The sequence below is a fragment of the Vulpes lagopus genome, chromosome 2 (assembly GCF_018345385.1).
Source record: "Vulpes lagopus strain Blue_001 chromosome 2, ASM1834538v1, whole genome shotgun sequence".
Taxonomy (NCBI): Eukaryota; Metazoa; Chordata; class Mammalia; order Carnivora; family Canidae; genus Vulpes; species Vulpes lagopus.
Window position 1 is genome coordinate 41,945,271 of NC_054825.1, and position 20,510 is coordinate 41,965,780.

Sequence of the window (20,510 nt, forward strand, 5' to 3'; positions counted from 1 at the left end):
TGCTACTGCAAGAGAGCCTCAGCACTTAGAAACACAGCAGTAAGCTGTGCGCACTGGTAGTATCATAGCCAATGAGGTTTATCTGAGGTGCGATTATTGCTAATAGAAACACAGCAGTAGAGTAAAGGTGATAAACCTGAGATGAAGAGGGCGGGCAGAATCAATACATAGTAAAGAGTGACCTGAATACTGGTTTGGAAAGGGTGTCTCCGTGAGGAGTCTGACGATGTTCAGTCGGCTGGCTTGAGTAACTGAATGGGACATGAGCGTCACTGAGAAGGAACGGAGGACACAGGCAAAGGAGCTCCTCTGGGTGGAAAGATTATGTGCTCAATTGTGAACTTGCGACACCTGCTGTGCCTAAGCTCTCCCCTGGCATGTGGCTTTGTTGGCCAGCAAAGTGCTAAGGTACAGTTCTGTAACTTCTTGAATAGATGCCTTACATTTGATAACTTTCGATTCCAGAAGACTGGTATCAGTGACTTGGACTCATCTATTTGCCTTTTGTATGTACAGTTTGTTTCTCCTGTTTTATGAGAGACATATACATTTCTAATTGGATATGATGAAAAGAATTGTGCTTCAGCAAAAGACTCCAAAGAGCCAAAGCAACTGTGTAAAAGAAGAACAAAGATGGAGGCATCACCTCCTGATTTCAAACTATAAGACAAAGCTACAGTAACCAAAACAGTATGGTACCAGCATAAAGACAGACACGCAGACCAATGGAACAGAATTGAGAACCAAGAAATAAACCCATGGGTCTGTAGTCCACAAATATTTGACAGGAGAGCTAAGAATACTCAATAGGGAAAGGATAGTCTCTTCAATACATGGTGCTGGGAAAACTGGAAAAGTACCTGCAGAAGAATGAAATTGGATCCCTATCTTATACCACTCATAAAAATGAACTTGACATGGATTAAAGACCTAAATGTAAGACCTGAAACCATTAAACTCCTAGAAGGAAACACAGGGAACAAACTCCTTGACAGTGGGCTTGGAAAATTTTTTTTGTATATTATACCAAGAGCATAAGCAAGACAAGCAAAAATAAACAAGCAGGACTACATCACTTAAAAGCTTCTGCACAGCAAAAGAAACAATCAACAAAATGAAAAGGCAACCTATTGAATGGGAGAAAATATTTGCAAAATATATGTCAGATAAGGGGTTTAATATCCAAAATACATAAGGAACTCCTACAACTCAATAGTAAAAACACAAATCATTTGTGTGGAGAAGAAGAACATACATATGGCCAACAGGTATAGGAAAAGATGCTAAACATCACTGATCATCAGGGAAATGCAAATCAAAGCCACAACAAAATACCATATTGTCCTTCTAGAAATGGCTATTATCAAAAATATGAGATAATTTTGGCAAGGATGTCAAGAAAAGTGAATCCTTGTACACTTTTGGTGGGAATGTACACTTACATGGCCACTGTGGAAAACAGTATGGAGGTTCCTCAAAAAACTGAGACTAGAACTACTACATGATCCATCCATTCCACTTCTATATATATACCTGAGGGAAATGAATCACCATTTCAAAGAGATATCTGCACTCTCATGTCCACTGCAGCATTATTGAGAACAGCCAACACATGGACACAACTCTTAAGGGTCTATCACTTAAGACACGTAAGATGAATGGATAAAGAAAATGTGGTGTGTGTGTGTGTGTGTGTGTGTGTGTGTGTAATGGAATATAATCCAAAAAAGAAGGAAATCCTGCCATTTGCAACAACCCTGATGGATCTTGAAGACATGTTAAATAAAATAAGTCAGATGGTAAAGACATATACCGTATGAGGTCTCTTACATGTAGAATCTAAAAAAGTTGAACTTCTAGAAATAAAGAATAGAATGGTGGTTACTAAGGCCTGGGGGCTAGAGGAAATGAGATGTTGGTTAAAGGGTATAGGGGTAGAAACTTCCATTTGTAAGATGAATAAGTTCTGGGGATGCAACATACAGCATTGTGACTATAGTTAACAATAATATCTCATTTACTTGAAAGTTTTTAAGAAAGTAGTAGGGGGGGGGTAGAGAATGAACACAAGAACACAAGGGGAGCAGCAGGGAGAGGGAGGAAGTTTCCTGCAGGGTGGGAGCCCGACTCAGGGCTCGATTCCAGGACCCTGGGATCATGATCTGAGCCAAAGGCAGATGCTAAACTGACTGAGCCACCCAGGCGCCCCTTGAGAGTAGCTTTCAAATGTTTCACCACACATGCGCAAAAGGTAATGATGTGAGGTGATGGAAGAGTTAACTAACCGTAGTAATTATTTTGCAGTATATATAGGCGTCAAATCACTACACCTTAAACTTCTACAATGTTATATGTCAACAATATCTCAAGAAAGCTGGAAAAAATAGAACTGAAATCTGCTTCTATCCTACAAACAATATTGCTTTCAGAGAACTGTGCTAAACACTGGAACTGCCAATATTTTCATTTTATAGAAAAATGTTCTGGTGTTTGACAGCCAAACAATATTTGGCTATTCTGTTAAAGATCTCTTCATTTTTGTACCCCAGGACCTTGTATGGTATCTGGCACAAAGTGCTACAGGTGACTGACCATAGTATGAACTGATAAATATCACTGCGAATCCCTTAGATCTAGACACTGGGCAAACCATGTAAAATAATGAGAATAAGTGCTGGTATTACCATCTTTGTTAGAAATCCCCTTGCCTCTTTTATGTCAGATGAGGAGAAGGAAGGGACATATGTCAAGGCGGTATTTACTGCTCCAGCTCTACTTCTGGAACACAGGGCACAGAATGGCACCAAAGGCTGTGCTGGAACTCTCTCTGGCCAGCGGGGACTCTAGAGATATAGACTGACAAAAAATTCCCAGGTTATGGCAGGAAACAGTGAGATTTCTTGTCAGCTAATATCTGAGAAGGTGAGAAAGCAGGAAATAATCAGACGTGTTCCATTTGCCTTATTGGGCCGATGTAGAATACAGCTTGTGGTTCTACCATAGGCATCACAAAGCCAACTAACAATGCATCACATATAAGAAAACAACCTTTACCAACAGTGGCTCAAATCCGAGAGAGAGGGGCAGAGTTTTTTCTAAAGGACTTTGATTGTCAATCATCCTTTTTAAGTTACGGGAGATTCGGTTTGGCAGATTACATACACTGTTATTTTTTTCCTTTCTTAAGGATCTGGTAACTATAATAACATATGTGAAAACGCATGCACTTTCTAGCGGAAAGCCCATTAGAATTACACTGAAGCATTTGGCTGGTCCACAACGGCATATAGCTGTGCTGTCTGGTGGGAATCCAGGGCTGTTGCATCACGGGGCAGTCCAAGGGAGAAGGCTGGAACAGAATGGCATGTGTCAGCAGAGAGGGCTAGGTTCTACAGTGACCTACAGCGAGGGGGAAATTGAATGGGATCAAGCAACTGAGAGAAAGGCCAGGGAGGGTAAGAGTCAAGTGCTGTAAGATAAATGGCTGTGAACCTAAAGGGCTTGGTACTCTCTAGCAATAAATATGCTTGGGGAAAGAGGGCAGGCAGAGGGAAGGGAGAAATGAACAAAATAATCAAGAGCAAGAAGATACTGAATGAAACAACTGTTCTCAAGAAAGCACTGTAAGAAACCAGAGGAGATTTGTGAACTGTTTTGAGGCAAATGCAGAAGAGTGCATTCTCTTTTTCTCCTATTAACCTGCCATGAGCTTCAGAGCAACAAACTGCATGGATTTTGGAAACCAGAGATCAGTGCTGATCACAGAAAAGCTGCTGATAGGTGGGGCAGGTAACTGATGAACACCAAATGGAACTCTTTTGGGAAATCAAATGTACTACCTGATTTAAGATTCATGACGGAAAAAAAAGGATTCAGATGTCTGAATAGGAGTAAATGTCCCTGGAGAGAAGGTGACTTCAGAAGTGACCTTGAACAGGTGTCAGAAATCGCTACTATCTGCGTAATGGGAAAGCACGCAGGTTTTGGGAGTCCAGCTAGACCTGAGTTCCAATTCCAAATCTCCTACCTACTTTTGAATTTATTACATAAACTTAGGCATGCATTTAATCTTTCTGAGTAATTTTCCCACCTACGAAGTCTGAATTAGAAATCCTACACCAACAGGGATGCAAAGCCTCTATTACAATACCTTACACATAATGAGTGCTCCATAAATGGTAGCTATTATTAAGTTTGAACCAAATTTAAAATCAGAGATGACCTGAAATAGGGGAATTCTCAGAAATTCTTGAGTTGGAAATAGTTGACAGAAAGTTATAAAAGCTTGAATATTATATCTTCTAACATCAAATATCTAAATATCAAGAATGACAGATGAACTCTAACTGTATTGCTTTTCATTAATGGGACCTTTCTTCTCTGGGGTACCAAATGTAGTGTATTTTCCACCAAGAATTTATGGATTTTGTTGTGAGAAACACTGCCGTCACATACACCCTGAGATTTAAATTATTTTAATATAACATTTTTTTAAAGAAGAAAGTTTGAAGAAATCTAGTAATTATACCTGATGAGGTCCTGAACTCGACTGTTAAATGCATCACCTTGTGAAGGTTTGTTTTTCATTTCCTGTGTCGATATTTTTGGTGTAGCTGGCCGGCTGCTTCCATCTGGTCGATTGGCAATCAGACAGCTAAAAACCACAGCACTGACTTTGAGAAGTCCAGTTGTCAAACCCTCAAAAACTTGCTTATTTGTATTTCTTCCCAAAATAGCATTATTTTCATCTGGAACATAAACCTAGGTGGAAAAAAAAATAGAGTAATTGTATTTCAGAAAACCACCAGAAATGGACAGAGATAATGTAGGAACTTTCTGGAATCATAAATAATTTTGAAATTGTAGAGGTGGCTAGCTAAATGTTTGAGTGTTGGTTCTGAAGTTAGGTTGCTGGTAAGTTCAAGTCTCAGCTTTGTCCTTACTAGTTGAGCGCCCCTGAGCAAGGTTACTACTTCCAAGTTCCACATTTCTCATTTATAAAAAAGGGACAACGACAGTGCCCATATCCTAGAGTTCTTGTGAGGATTAAGTGAGCTAATTCATATAAAGTGCTTAACTCATGCCTAGGCATACAGTAAGTACTCAATAAATACTATTTATTCAATTGAATATATTAAACATTTGTAGGAGCCCAGAGAATGAACCAGTTGGTAAACTGATAAGCAGCATTGTTTTCTTGTTAAAGTGAATTATCAGAATATCTAAATTCCTCTATTAAAATGAAATTTGTATTTCTTATCACAAAATGACAAAAGAGTTTTTTCCTAACATATAGGAAAAGCATATAGGGTCATATTCAGGTATCTTTGTGTATAGTTTACAGGAAGTAACATGGGTAAAAGTTGAGACTAGGAGTGGGCTTGGGTTCTGGCTCTGCAGCTCTATGGTCTCAGACAAGTTCCTTAACCTTTCTGTGTCTCAGTTTCCTCAATTATGAAATGAGAAAAATCATAATCGGAGCAGAAAATCAACATATGTAAATTCTTAGAACAATGTCTAGCACATAGGTAATCCAACTGCTACCCTTACTAGGATTCCTACTATTACCAGGAGGAACTACTGTGTACGGACATCAGCTCTCACGGAGAAGGATGACATAAGAAGTCAAGAGCTAGATACGTAATTACCGGGGGGGCGGGGGGGGGGGGCTCTGTGCTCTGGTCTGTGATGCCGGCTACGGCTACGTAAGGGCTCACTCTTCCCAGGAAGAGAAGGGGCTGCCTCCTGAAGGCTTTGACAATAAGTCAAAAGGGGCAGAGACAATAAGCTAAGGGTGAGAAGAAAGAAGGTCTGGACTGGGAATCAGATGGTACTGTATTCGAGATTTGGTTTTTCCTCCAGCAGGTTACATGACTTTAATAATTTTACATTTCTTGGTTTCTTATCCGCTGACCTGCTGGGACAACTATAAAGTGCAAATAAGATAATGAAGGGGGAAAACACCTGGCAAACTATTATGTTTCACAAATGCACTTATTTGGGAACAACTGGCCTTTGCTTATTCTCACTCTACACCTGTACCAGTTCTATCGGAAGCTAGAGGAACAAATGATTATTGGATTAAAAAACAGGTTCTTTATAAACACAAGCAAATGTTCCTTCCATTCCTTTTGTTAATTTACATATTCCACGAAAATCACTTTTCTGAGAATAGCCTATTTAGGACTGTTGACCATAAATGATCTCTGACCACTAAGTCAGTCCCAAGCCCAAGTAATTTTAGTAGAATCTTTCTGCAGTGTGTACTCCATTTACTGACGAAAGTTCCCTCTGAAACTCTAAAGTAGCTATAAAACAGTCCACGGACTTCTTCAGACTGTGACTAGTGTAACCTACCTAGCCTGTCCCAGTATAGAAGGTGGTATATGAGGAATGGGGTTTGAACCTAGGATTTCTAAGTAAGTCGGGATGAGCTAGGTTATGCTGCAGTGAAACACTCCTCAAAAACATCAGTGGCTTCAAACAATAAAGCTTTATTTTTCACTCACATGACATGTCCATCTGAGGGTGTTGTCCCTACTCTGGAGTCCAGGTAACAAAGCAACTACCATTTATAGCAACAATGATCAATAGAGCTTTCTAAGATGATCAAAGCGTTTCAGTCTATGCTGTTCTATATCTGCATGTGTCACTCGTGACGATTGAGCACTGGAAATACGGTTAATGTGACACAGACTGAATTTTTAATTTCAACAAATTTTAATTCTAAAGTGGTTAGTGTATTGGACAGTCCAGAGCACTGCAGGTCACAGTGGCAGAGAAGAAAAAAGATGTCAGCAAGGTCCTGGATCCACACTGAAGGCATCACCTGAAAGTGACACCATTCTTGCTCACACCTTGTTGGCTGGAACCAATCCCCGTCCAACCCAACCACAGGGGAACCAAGAAAGCGTCATCTTACTATGTACTTAGTAAGAGGGAGAGGGAGAGAAGCAGAACGTTCGGTGCACAGTACTGTTGGCTGCACGATGCTGTTTCTCCCATCGTGACTCTACAAGCCTCGTCACAGTTACCCTGTAGAGCAAATGAGGATCCTATTTACTTTCTTATGCACGTTTTTGGTTTCGGTTGGGTAGCTTTTTTTGGATGCTGAATTTCCTATTTATCTGTCATTAATTCATCATCAACCTTTCTGGTTCAATTGGAATTTCTCTCAAGTTCAAATACATCAGGGATTGTTGGCTCAGTGGACAGTGTTCCTGAGGCCGACCTGCTTGTTCTGTAGGCTGCTACGTGCCCCTCGCTTTGAGCTGGCTTTTCGTCCTCATCGTAAGAATTCCTCCCATCCCCTCCTGGGTTAGATTCCCTTTATTTCTTGGATTCCATGTCTTCTTTTTCTTCCCATTCTCTTGTTGAAGAATATATTCCAACAGCTTCCTAAGAAAGGGTGTATGGGAAGAAAAATTTTGAGACCTGTGTGTCTGTAAATATCTTTATTTCATCCTTATACTTGAATGCTAGTTTGGCCAAATAGAGAATTCTTGGTTGGAACTAATTTTCCTTTGGAGTTTTAAAAGACTGCTCCACTGTTTCCAACTTCAAACACTGTTGTTAAGAGGTCTGATCTAATTTGTAACGTTTTTGTACATGGCCTGTTTTGTCCTCTCTGGGAACTTTTATTTTAATTTTTTTAAAAATTTTAATTTATTTATGATAGTCACAGAGAGAGAGAGAGAGGCAGAGACACAGGCGGAGGAAGAAGCAGGCTCCATGCACCGGGAGCCCGATGTGGGATTCGATCCCGGGTCTCCAGGATCGCGCCCTGGGCCAAAGGCAGGTGCCAAACCGCTGCGCCACCCAGGGATCCCCTCTCTGGGAACTTTTAGAAACTTATCTCTGATTTCCTGTGTCCTGGTATAAGTCTTTCTTCTTTCTTCCTTCTTTCTTTTTCCTCTTCTTCTTGTTCTTGGTCTTCTTCCTCTTCCTCCCCCCTCCTCCTTTTGTTTGCAAAAACTCTGTGGTCTTTTTAATCTGTAAACCATGTGTTTCACTTACGGGGAAATTTCTTGGATTATTTCTTTGCTAATTTCCTCTCATTCATTTTCTCTGTTGGACTTTGGTCCTGAACTAAGCCTGTAATTTTCTTATATTCTATTTTCTCCTGCTCTTCATCTCTTCGTTTATTGTCCTACTTTTTAGGTGATTTCCTTAACTTTATTTCCAGTCCTTCTACTGAGTTTTTCATTATATTCCAAATTTTCAGGAGGTTTTTTTTTTTCTTTTTTTTTCTTTTTGCCGATTTATTTACTTGAGAGAAAGAAAAAGAGTAGCATGCATCAGGGAGAGGCAGACGGAGAGGGGGAGAGAATCATTTTTTTAATTAGAGTTCAATTTGCCAACATTTAGCATAACACCCAGTGCAGGGAGAGAGAATCTTAAGCAGACTGCGCTGGCACAGTACCCCACGAGGCTTAATCCTACCACCCTGAGACCATGACCTGAGCCGAGACCTAGAGTTGGATACTAAACCAACTAAGCCACCCAACTGCCCCTAATTTCAGTAGCTCTTTTTGGCTCTCTGTATGTTTTTAGTTTTTTTGTTTTGTAGATACAGTATTTCTCATCTCTGTGAAATTATACTTTTTTAAGATTTTGTTTCCTACGTGGTCTTTGTCTCCTGTGAGTTCCTTCTCTATACTTTAGATTTTAAGCTTTCCTTAAATATGTAGTCACTTGTGACTTTCTGTTCACACGCAAGACTGATGGCTAGACAGGTTAGTGTATCACAACCTTGATCCAGTTACAAGCTGGATACATACTCTGCACGAAGGGCTTCAATCTGGGTAACTAACAGAGACCTAGCTTTCCCACTGGGGAATCCCAAGTATTAGTGTTTATATGTCTGTTCTCCTGCATAAGTTCATTTCATTAGAATGAAATCCTTTATCTTCTAAGCCTGGAGAATATAACATGGCCTGCTCATTTTTACAGAGATTCACAGAAGAGGCTGAGTGGCTCATTATTAAGAGATAGATTCTCACTTAATCATTTTGTTTTTGTATGACTTTTTGTGGCTGTATACAGTGTCCTAATGCCTAGTGTAACTTTGGTTCAAACTCTTGTTTCCTGCCATGGCTGCAGGGTGCAGTCACTTGGCGATACAGATGGCAGATGAATTCTAGGGCATCTAAACTGCCTCTTATTTAGGCTATCAACCAATTACTCTCTTTCCAGCCTCATTCTCATTTTCTGAGATACCTGGTGACTCTAATTCTTGAGCCTTTTGGGGTTCTGTGGCACAAATTTTCTCCTGGTATTTTTCTTCCTGCTAATTTAGGTTTTCGCTTTTAGGTAACTGTCTTTCAACTACCTGCTTTATGGATTAAAACATATTTGCTTTCCTTTGCTTCCCATTCTTTTTGTTTTTGAGGGTTCAGGTCTGTACATATCTACTGTAATATTACTGGGGCGCCCAGGCAGAGAAAAATGTAACTTATGTGTTCAAATGCCCATGTTTTAAAATTATCTCAATAAATCCACCAAAATCATAACTTTTTCTTTTACACATTACAGAGAGAATATGAGAAATAATTTCAGGGTAATGTCAGGTTTCTTCATTATCATAAATTTTCACAATCCTTTCTTTTTAAGAAGCTTATACTGATTTTCTTTTTTTTTTTCCTTGTACTGATTTTCATCAAGTATTTCAAATAAACAGGATGCATGTGTGTTTGGCAATCTTTCACTTAATTAGAAGTACTTTTAAGGTGCTCTGCTCACCTTAAGGATCATTCAGACCCTACAGACTGATTTTACAATGAACTGTAACAAATTGTGGTTTTGTTGTTTATAGAAGAACAGAAAGAACAATACAAAAGAGAAAAGTGGTGACCATTTTTGATGCAGGCAGTAGCAAAATGTGACACTAATTCTGGAATCACAAGGAAGGACAGATAGGAATACAAAAAGGCACTGCAATGTGAGAATCAGTTATTGCCTACATCTCATCTTTATTTCCTCTGAAATTATTATTTACTACATATCAGTATAACTGCTTATGCTCAAAATGACAAACTAAAGGTACCCCAAGGGGGTGGGAGCTAAATTATGAGTCATACTCCCTGGGAGAGGTTGTAAGAGAAGGAAGGATGGAGACTAACATCTATGAGGTTTTCCTACTAAGCAAAACTGCTTAAGTGTTTTTCTTGTATCATCACATTTAGTTTTTTACAGATTAATACTTCAAGTAATACTTCAAGTTCAGAGACATCAAGGACATGCCCAGGTTTCACAGTGAGTTAATGGAAGGTCTGGGAATTGAATCTGAGTTTATTAGACTTTAAAGCCTCTGTGCCATCTCTTACCCTAAACGGACTTCCTCCCATTGGGTAGCTCTTTTACTGAGGATTCGGCAGAAACTATCTTTAGCGGAGGGAGTGAAAATTGGTAATGGGCATAACAGCCCTTCTCTGGGAGGGAGGGGAAAGGCGGTGGAGGGGGCCCAACTCACCTGGCCCTGCAAACTTACCTCGGTACCTTTCAAAACATCCTGAACACCTACAAATTTGACCTGAGACTTAAAGAGAGGGCAGCTGAAATGCTACAGAGAGAAAAGTTTTTGCTTTTAACAAAGTAGGAAGACGAAAAAAAAATAAGAAAGAATGAGGTGGGGGAGGGGAACCGTGAGTAGCCGGGGACGCAGGGCGGCGAGGCCTCGGGACAGGACAGCGCTCCCGGGAAAACCGGGCACCATGACGGGGGGCCATGGAGCTTCAGATGCTCAGAGTCACTGGAGGTCCTAACGATGAAGGTTAATGAGGTGGAAGAAAGAGTGAGTGACATAGAAGACAAGTTGATGGTAAGGAAGGAAGCTGAGGAAAAAAGAGAAAAACAAGAGACCAGGAGGAAAGGCTTAAGGAAATAAATGTTAGCTTGAGAAGGAAAAATGTATACCTAATTGGGGTTCCAGAAGAGGCTGAGAGAGAGAGAGGACCACAAAGTATATTTAAACAAAGCATAGCTGAGAACTTCCCAAATCTGGGGAAGGAAATAGGCATTCAGATCCAAGAGATAGAGAGGACCCCCCCCCCAAATCAATAAAAACCATTCAACACCTCGACATTTAATAGTGAAACTCACAAATTCCAAAGATAAAGGGAAAATCCTTAAAGCAGTGAGAGACAAGAGAATCTTAATTTATATGGAGAGAAATATCAGATTAACAGCAGACCTCTCCACAGAGACCTGGCAGGCCAGAAAGGGCTGGCAGGATATATTCAGGGTCCTAAATGAGAAGAACATGCTGCCAAATATACTTTATCCAGCAAGGCTCTCATTCAGAATAGAAGGAGAGATAAAGAGTTCCCAGGATGGGCATAAACTGAAACAATATGTGACCACCAAACCATCTCTGCAAGAAATATTAAGGGGGACTCCGTAAAAGAAACAGGGAGCCCAGAGAAACAATCCACAAAAACAGGCACTGAAGAGGTATTACGATGACACTAAATTCATATCTTTCAATAGTTATTCTGAACATGAATGAGCTAAATGATCCCATCAAAAGACACAGGGTTTCAGACTGTATAAAAAAAGCAAGACCCATCTATCTGCTATCTACAAGAGATTCATTTTAGACCTAAGGACACCTCTAGCCTGAAAATGAAGGGGTGGAGAACCACTTACCATTCAAATGGTCCTCAAAAGAAAGCAGGGGTAGCAATCCTCATATCAGGTAAATTAGAGTTTATCCCAAAGACTGTAGTAAGAGATGAAGAGGGACACTATATAATACTTAAAGGGTCTATCCAATAAGAGGAACTAACCCTAATGAGGGAGCTGCCAAGTATATCAATCAATTAATAACCAAAGTAAAGACTTAACTTAGATAGTAACACACTAATAGTAAGAGACTTCAACATGGCACTTTCTGCAAATGACAGATTTTCTAATCAGAACATCACCAAAGAGAAAAGGGCCTTGAATGATACACTGGACCAGATGGATCTCACAGATATATACGCAACTTTCCATTTGAATGCAACTGAATACACATTCTTTTCAAGTGCACATGAACTTTCTCCAGAATAGACCACATATTGGGTCACAAATCAGGACTCAACTGATACCAAAAGATTGGGAATGTTCTCTGCATATTTTCAGACCACAATGCTTTGAAACTAAAACTCAATCACGACAAAATTTGGAAGAAACACATGGAGGTTAAAGAGTGTCAACCAGGAGATTGGAGAAAAATTATTATTTTTTAATTTAATTAATTTAATTTTTTTTTTGGATTTTATTTATTTGTGAGAGACACAGAGAAAAACAGGCAGAAACAGAGGCAGAGGGACAAGCAGGCTCCAAGAAGGGAGCCTACTGTAGGACTCAATCCTGAGACTGCAGGTTCATGCTCTGAGAGTGAATGAACGAGGAGAGATCACAAGCAATACCAAAGAAATACAAACTATTTTAAGAATGTATTATGAGCAGCTATATGCGAACAAATTAGGCAATTTGGAAGAAATGGATGCATTTCTGGAAAACCACAAATTACCAAAACTGGAACAGGAAGAAATAGAAAACCTGAACAGGCCCATAACCAGGGAGGAAATTGAAGCAGTCATTAAACACCTCCAAAGACACAAAAGTCCAGGGCCAAATGGCTTCCCAGGAAAATTCTATCAAATGTTTAAAGAAGAAATAATATCTATTCTACTAAAGTTGTTTTGAAGGATAGAAAGGGACCATATATTCCAAACTTGCTTTATGAGGTCAGCATCACCTTAATTCCAAAACCAGACAAAGACCCCACCAAAAAGGAGAATTATAGACCAATATCCCTGATGAACACAGATGCAAAAATTCTCAACAAGATACTCGCCAATAGGATCCAACAGTACATTAAGAAGATTATTCACCATGATCAAGTGGGATTTATCCCTGGGATGCAAGGCTGGTTCAACATTTGTAAGATAATCAGTGTGATAGATCACATCAACAAGAGAAATCAAGAGACTTTGGTCACAACAACAAGAACCAAATGACCTTCTTAATAGACGCAGAGAAAGCATTTGACAAAATACAGCATCCATTCCTGATCAAAACTCTTCAGAGTGTAGGGATAGAGGGAACATTCCTCAGCATCTTAAAAGCCATCTACGAAAAGCCCACAGCAAATATCATTCTCAATGGGGAAACACTGGGAGCCTTTCCCCTAAGATGAAGAACACGACAGGGATGTCCACTCTCACCACCGCTATTCAACATAGTCCTAGAAGTCCTGGCCTCAGCAATCAGGCAACAAACAGAAATAAAAGGCATTGGACATTAGTAAAGAAGAAGTCAAACTCTCCCTCTTTGCAGATGACATGATACTGAACATAGAAAACCCAAAAGCCTCCACCCCAAGATTGCTAGAACTCATACAGCAATTCGGCAGTGTGGCAGGATACAAAATCAAAGCCCAGAAATCAGTGGCATTTCTATACACTAACAATGAGACTGAAGAAAGAGAGATTAAGGAGTCAATCCCATTTACAACTGCACCCAAAAGCATAAAATACCTAGGAATAAACCTAATCAAAGAGGTAAAGGATCTGTACCCTAAAAACTACAGAACACTTCTGAAAGAAATTGAGGAAGACACAAAGAGATGAAAAAACACTCTGTGCTCATGGATTGGAAGAATTAATATTGTGACAATGTTACCCAGGGCAATGTACACGTTCAGTGCAATCCCTATCAAAATACCATGAACTTTCTTCAGAGAGTTGGAACAAATCATCTTAAGATTTGTGTGGAATCAGAAAAGACCCTGAATAGCCAGGGGAATATTAAAAAAAAAAAAAAAGCAGAGCTGGGGGCATCACAATGCTGGATTTCAGGTTGTACTTACAAAGCTGTGGTCATCAAGACAGTATGATCCTGGCACAAAAACAGACATATAGATCAATGGAACACAATAGAGAACCCAGAATTGGACCCTCAACTCTATGGTCAACTAATATTCGACAAAGCAGGAAACACTATCCACTGGAAAAAAGGAGAGTCTCTTCAATAAATGGTGCAGGGAAAATTGGACAGCCAAGTGCAGAAGAATGAAACCGGACCATTCTCTTACACCAGACACAGAGATAAACTCAAAATGGATGAAAGATCTAAATGTGAGACAAGAATCCATCAAAATCCTAGAGGAGAACACAGGCAACACCCTTTTTGAACTTGGCCACAGCAACTTCTTGCAGGATACATCTAGGAAGGCAAGGGAAACAAAACCAGAATGAACTACTGGGACTTAATTAAGATAAAAAGCTTCTGCACAGCAAAGGAAACAGTCAGCAAAACTACAAGACAACCTACAGAATGGGAGGAGATATTTGCAAATGACACATCAGATAAAGGGCTAGTTTCCAAGATCTATAAAGAGCTTATTAAACTCAACACCCAAGAAGCAAACAATCCAATCATGAAATGGGCAAAAGACATAAACAGAAATTTCACAGAGGAAGACATAGACATGGCCAACACGCACATGAGAAAATGCTCTGCATCACTTGCCATCAGGGAAATACAAACCAAAACCACAATGAGATCCCACCTCACCCCAGTGAGAATGGGGAAAATTAACAAGACAGGAAATAACAAATGTTGGAGAGGATGTGGAGAAAAGGGAACCCTCTTACACTGTTGGTGGGAATGTGAACTGGTGCAGCCACTCTGGAAAACTGTGTGGAGGTTCCTCAAAGAGTTAAAAATAGACCTGCCCTACGACCCAGCAATGGCACGGTTGGGGATTTACTCCAAAGATACAGATGCAGTGAAATGCCGGGACACCTGCACCCCGATGTTTATAGCAGCAACGTCTACAATAGCCACACTGTGGAAGGAGCTTCGGTGTCCATCGAAAGATGAATGGATAGAGAAGATGTGGTTTATGTATACAGTGGAATATTCCTCAGCCATCAGAAAGGACGATTACCTGCCATTTGCTTCAATGTGGATAGACCTGGAGGGTATTATGCTGAGCGAAGTAAGTCAATAAGAGAAGGACAAACATCATACGGTTTCACTCATATGGGGAATATAATAGTGAAAAGGATTATAGGGGAAAGGAGAGAAAATGAGTGGGAAATGTTAGAGAGGGAGAGAAATCATGAGAGACTCCTGACTCTGGGACACAAACAAAGGGTTGCGGAAGTGGAGGTGGGCGGGGGGATGGGGTAACAGGGTGACGGGCACTGAGGGGAGCACTTGATGGGATGAGCACTGGGTGTTATACTATATGTTGGCAAATCAAACTTCAATACAAACAAATGAATAAAAAAAAACCACAATGCTTTTCTGGAATCTCTTCCATTAAAGAAAAAAAGAATTCCCTCAGAGTTTTTTATTGGCCAAAAGGCAATAAAATATTATATTTAAGGATTGCTGCGACAATTCTGGGTTAAATGTACTAATCTCATTATTCAGAAACTGTCAGTGAGCTTTGAGCATCAAATGTCACTTCTTCATCAGCCTCAAGAAAATAAGCTTATGTAAAGTAAATCAGATGTATTTTTACAATATTTTTATATTCTCTGTCTACAGCTGACAACTTTTGATTTTCTATTTGTTTGGGGATTTCTACTTAATTTTAGAAACACCATTTGGTAGTTTCTCATAAAGTAAACACAAACTGAAAAGCTTCTCTAACAATCTTGCAGTCATATGAAGAACCTCGTGGCCTACAGGAGCCAAGCTTCCCTTGTTAGGCCTGCTGCCCTGAATCCTGGGACTTCAGACCTAGGTCTGAAGGCTCTCACTGTGCTAAATAGTCTTTTTTTCTCCCCATAATTTTCTAGTTTCCAAGAGTCTAAGTTAGCCCAACATTCAGTTCAGTCCCTCATCATATTTTTCCATAGAATTTTGTGCATGTATATGTGTATTTTCTCATTCAGTATTGTCCTTTCACTGCTCAGAACAGAGTTTTCTTTTGCTTGTAATCTTTGGTGAAGCCTTTTTTGTGTCTCATTCAAATAGTACAGAAATCCTCCTCATTCCTTCTATATAGATTTTTCTTTTGCTGGATTTTAAATCATTAAACAGCAATACTTAATAGGAAACCAATGTTTCATCTAGGGAAGAATTTCAAAATTGCCTAAATTATGATAAGGAGGGGCTTATCTTCAGTGAGACAATAAAGCTCTTTTTAGTCTTCAAAAATGAGATTTGATAAAAAGAAACTTGCAGAAGGTATCTACACTGTAAAGGATAATGTATTCAGTGGAATACTCTATGCTATTGTCTTTTGTCTATTTGGATATCACTCTTACTTGCCAGAGGTAAGATAACTCATTAGCAGCCTGCTGTTTTGGGACACTTAGTAGATGAAAGGCACATCTAGAGTTCTGAAACATGTTTATAGACCAACACTGGAGTTTGAACTTCCTTCTAGCACCGTCGCTTGGCCAAGGGCACATTGGAAGTTGAGGGACCTGCCCTTTAGGAAAGGTGTGCTAGCAACATCTTCCCCTCCCCCTGCTCACTGCCCTCATCTACTGCACACCTGGCTTACCTGAGTCTGGGACACATTCCATTCTGTGGTGGGTGGTCTGTGAAGGGCAGGGGAGGTTACCTTCCCAGCATGCAGCAGTGCTTGTAACTACTGCCTGCTGGTGTGTACCAGGCCTGGCCTGGGAAAAAACAGAGCTATACAGCTTTTGGCTTTTCTGAATCTGTCACTCCTGAGGCAGAAAATCTAAAACCACAATTTTTCTCCACTGGATGAAAGGTTATTTCCTTTAGTATATTTCTTCAGAATACACAGGTGTAGTCAGTATCATACAATAGCAAATTATAGGTTGATTTTATGTACATATTCTTTTCTTACTACGAACTATCCCTTTCCTCTCAAGAGATATTTGACCTTCATAAAATCTGCAGATATTTCATATAGTTTTAGATTTAGAAAGAACCTCACAATCAAATTTTTTCACTTTATATTTGAGGAAACCATGGTCCAGAGGAGGAGACTTTCCTGAGGATAAAGAAACCATCAGGATGCAATAAGTACTGTGCTGCTTCACTAAATCTACTCCAAGGAGAAATCCAATATTCATAGGACCAAGCCCTGAGGCAAAATTAAATTAAAAGTCATTATCTCTCTTAAAAGGCAAATTCACATTCTTTATCCACTACTATCTCACACTACCAAAAATGGTTCCAAAAACTTTCTACATTCATTTTTGCAACACAGAAAGATGCTTTTCTTATTAAGTACAAATCCATCCTTCTGTAATGTGATTCCATGAGAGAGAAAATTAACCTGGTAATCCAGTGGTAATTCTACCCAACTAATTTTTAGTATTGTGAAATTGAGTTTATGTATTTTTAAGTTGTACAGTGTATTTGTTCACAATGGTCTGTATATGAATTAAGTTCATTGAAAACCAACAGAAGATTGTTTAGAAATAAAGGTCTGCCTCAAGAACCAAGAAAATTCGCAAATAAACAATCTAACAACCTTACACGGAAAGGAGCTAGAAAAAAGAACTGCAGACAAAACCTAAAGCCAGCAAAATGAAGGATATCATAAAGATCAGAGCAGAAATGAAAGAGAAACTAAAAAAACAATAGAACAGATCAATGAAAGTAGGAGCTGTTTCTTTGAAAAAATTAATAAAAATTAAAAATCTCTAGCCAGACTTACCAAAAAGAGAAAGAAGAATTATATGCCACAAATTGGGACAATATGGAAGAAATGGATAAAAATGCCCAATAAACCAAAGTCCAGGCCTAGATGGCTTTACAGGGGAATTCCACAAAACATTTAAAGAAGAATTCATATCTATTCTTCCCCAACTATTCCAAAAAATAGAAAAGCAAGGAAAACTTCCAAATTCATTCTGTGAGGCCAGAATTATCCTGATACAAATGAGGTGGAGACCCACTAAAAAAGGGAACTAAAAGCCAGCATCCCTGATGAACATGGATGCAAAAATTCTCAATAAAATACTAGCAAACTGAACCCAGTAATAATACATTAAAAGACTCATTCACCATGGTGAAGTGGGACTTATTCTTGGGTTCCAAGGGTGGTTCAATCAATCAATATGATACACATTTTAAAAAAAAGATTTTATTTATTTAGTTGAGAGAGAGGGTGAAAGTGAAAGAGAGAAAATGCACAGGAGCAGGGGCAGAGGGAGAGGGAGAGGGAGCCTGATGCAGGGGCTGATCCCAGGACACTGGGATCATGACCTGAGCCAAAGGCAAACACTTAACGACTGAGCCATCCAGGTGCCCTGATACACCATATTAATAAAAGAAAGGATAAGAACCATATGACCATTTCATTACAAGCAGAAAAAGCATTTGACAAAGTACAACATCCACTTATAAAAATCCTCAACAAGGTTTTTTTTTTTAAGATTTATTTATTTATTCATGAGAGACGAGAGAGAGAGAGAGAGAGAGAGAGAGAGAGAGAGAGGCAGAGACACAGGCGGAGGGGAAGCAGCCTCCATGCAGGGAGCCCGACGTGGGACTCGATCCCAGGTCTCCAGGATAACGCCCTAGGCTGAAGGCGGCGCTAAACCGCTGAGCCACCAGGGCTGCCCTACAAGGAGGTTTAGAGAGAACACCTCAATATATCTCAACATAATAAAGGCCATATATGAAAAATCCACAGATAATATCATCCTCAATGGGGGAAAACCTGAGAGCTTTTCCTCTATGGTGAGGAACAAGGCAGGGATGTGCACCCTCACCACTGTTATTTAACATACTACTGGAGGTCCCAGCCATAGCAGTCAGGAAAGGAAGTGAAATACAAGGCATCCAAATTGGCAAGGAAAAATAAAAACTTCACTATTACCAGATGACATGATACTTTATATAGAAAACCTGGAAGACTCCACCAAAAAACTGCTAGAAGTGATATACAAAATCATTAAAGTCACAGGATATAAAATCAATGTACAGAAATCTGCTGTATTTCTATACACCAACAATGAAGCAGCAGAAAGAAATTAAGTAGTCAATCCATTTACAGCTGCACCCAAAACAGGAAGACACCTAAGTAAAGAGGTGAAAGACCTATACTTTGAAAACTATAAACACCAATGAAAGAAATTAAGATGACACAAAGAAATGGAAAAACATTCCACGCTCCTGGGCTGGAAGAACAAATATTGTTAAAATGTCCATACTATCCAAAGTAATTTACACATAAAATACCAACAGCATTTTTCACAGATCTAGGACAAACAATCCTGAAATCCAACATAATCCTAAAACAAAAGACCTTGAATAGCCAAAGCAACCTTGAAAAAGCAAAGCAAAGCTGGAGGCATCACAATTCTGGACTTCAAGTAATGTTACAAAGCTGTAGTGATCAAGACAGTATGGTACTGGCACAAAAACACACACACAGATCTGGGATGCCTGGGTAGCTCAGCAGTTGAGTAACTGCCTTCGGCTCAGATTGTGATCCCAACGTCCAGGGATCGAATTCCACATTAGGATCCCCTCAGGGAGCCTGCTTTTACCTCTATGTCTCTGCCTCTCTCTGTGTCTCTCATGAATAAACAAATAAAGCCTGTAAAAAAACAGACACATAGATCAATGAAATAGAACAGAAATCCCAGAAATGAACCTACAACTATATGGTCAATTAATTTTCAACAAAGTAGGAAAGAATTTCCAATAGGAAAAAGAGTCTCTTCGGCGGATGATGTTGGGGAAACTGGAGAGCAACATGCAAAAGAATAAAACTGGATGACTTTCTTACAAAAATAAATTCAAGGGGCAACCTGGGTGGCTCAGCGGTTTGGTGCCTGCCTTTGGCCCCAGGTGTGATCCTGGAGACCCAGGATCGAGTCCCACGTCGGGCTCCCTGCATGGAGCCTGCTTCTCCCTCTGCCTGTGCCTCTGTGTGTGTGTGTGTGTGTGTGTGTCTCATGAATAAATACATAAAATCTTAAAAAAATAAAATAACAAAAAAAAAAAATTCAAAATGGCTAAAGACCTAAACGTGAGACCTGACACCATAAAAATCTTAGAGAAGGACACAGGCAGTAACCTCCTCTTTGACATCAGCCACAGCAAATTCTTTCTAGATATGTTCCTGAGGCAAGGGAAACAAAAGCAAAAATAAACTTTTGGTACTTCATCAAAATAAAAAACTTGTGTCCAGCAAAGGAAACAATCAATAAAACTAAAAGGCAACCTACAGAATGGGAAATGATATTTGCAAATGACATATTTTCAATAAAGGGTTCATATCCAAAATTTATAAAAACTTATATAATTCAACACCAAGAAACAAATAATCCAATTAAAAATGGGCAGAAGACATGAACAGACATTTCTCCAAAGAAGACATATAGACAGCTGAGAGACGTGGAAAGATGTTCAACATCACTCATCATCAGGGAAATGAGAATTAAAACTACAACGATACAATGGAATATTCCTCAGCCATTAGAAATGACAAATACCCACCATTTGCTTCAACGTGGATGGAACTGGAGGGTATTGTGCTGAGTGAAATAAGTCAATCAGAGAAG

At 39.5% G+C, this 20,510-nt stretch overlaps 1 protein-coding gene across 6 annotated transcripts in view; it reads right to left on the reverse strand.

Annotated features, from left to right (window-relative positions):
* Window positions 1–20,510, reverse strand: part of SCAPER (S-phase cyclin A associated protein in the ER) — a 422,176-nt gene that overhangs the window by 65,016 nt on the left and 336,650 nt on the right. For all 6 annotated transcript variants that reach the window (XM_041742633.1, XM_041742638.1, XM_041742635.1 and 3 more), the window contains one exon: window positions 4,529–4,761. In XM_041742633.1, coding sequence (XP_041598567.1) covers window positions 4,529–4,761 — 233 coding nt within the window. The remainder of the gene's footprint in view (window positions 1–4,528; window positions 4,762–20,510) is intronic.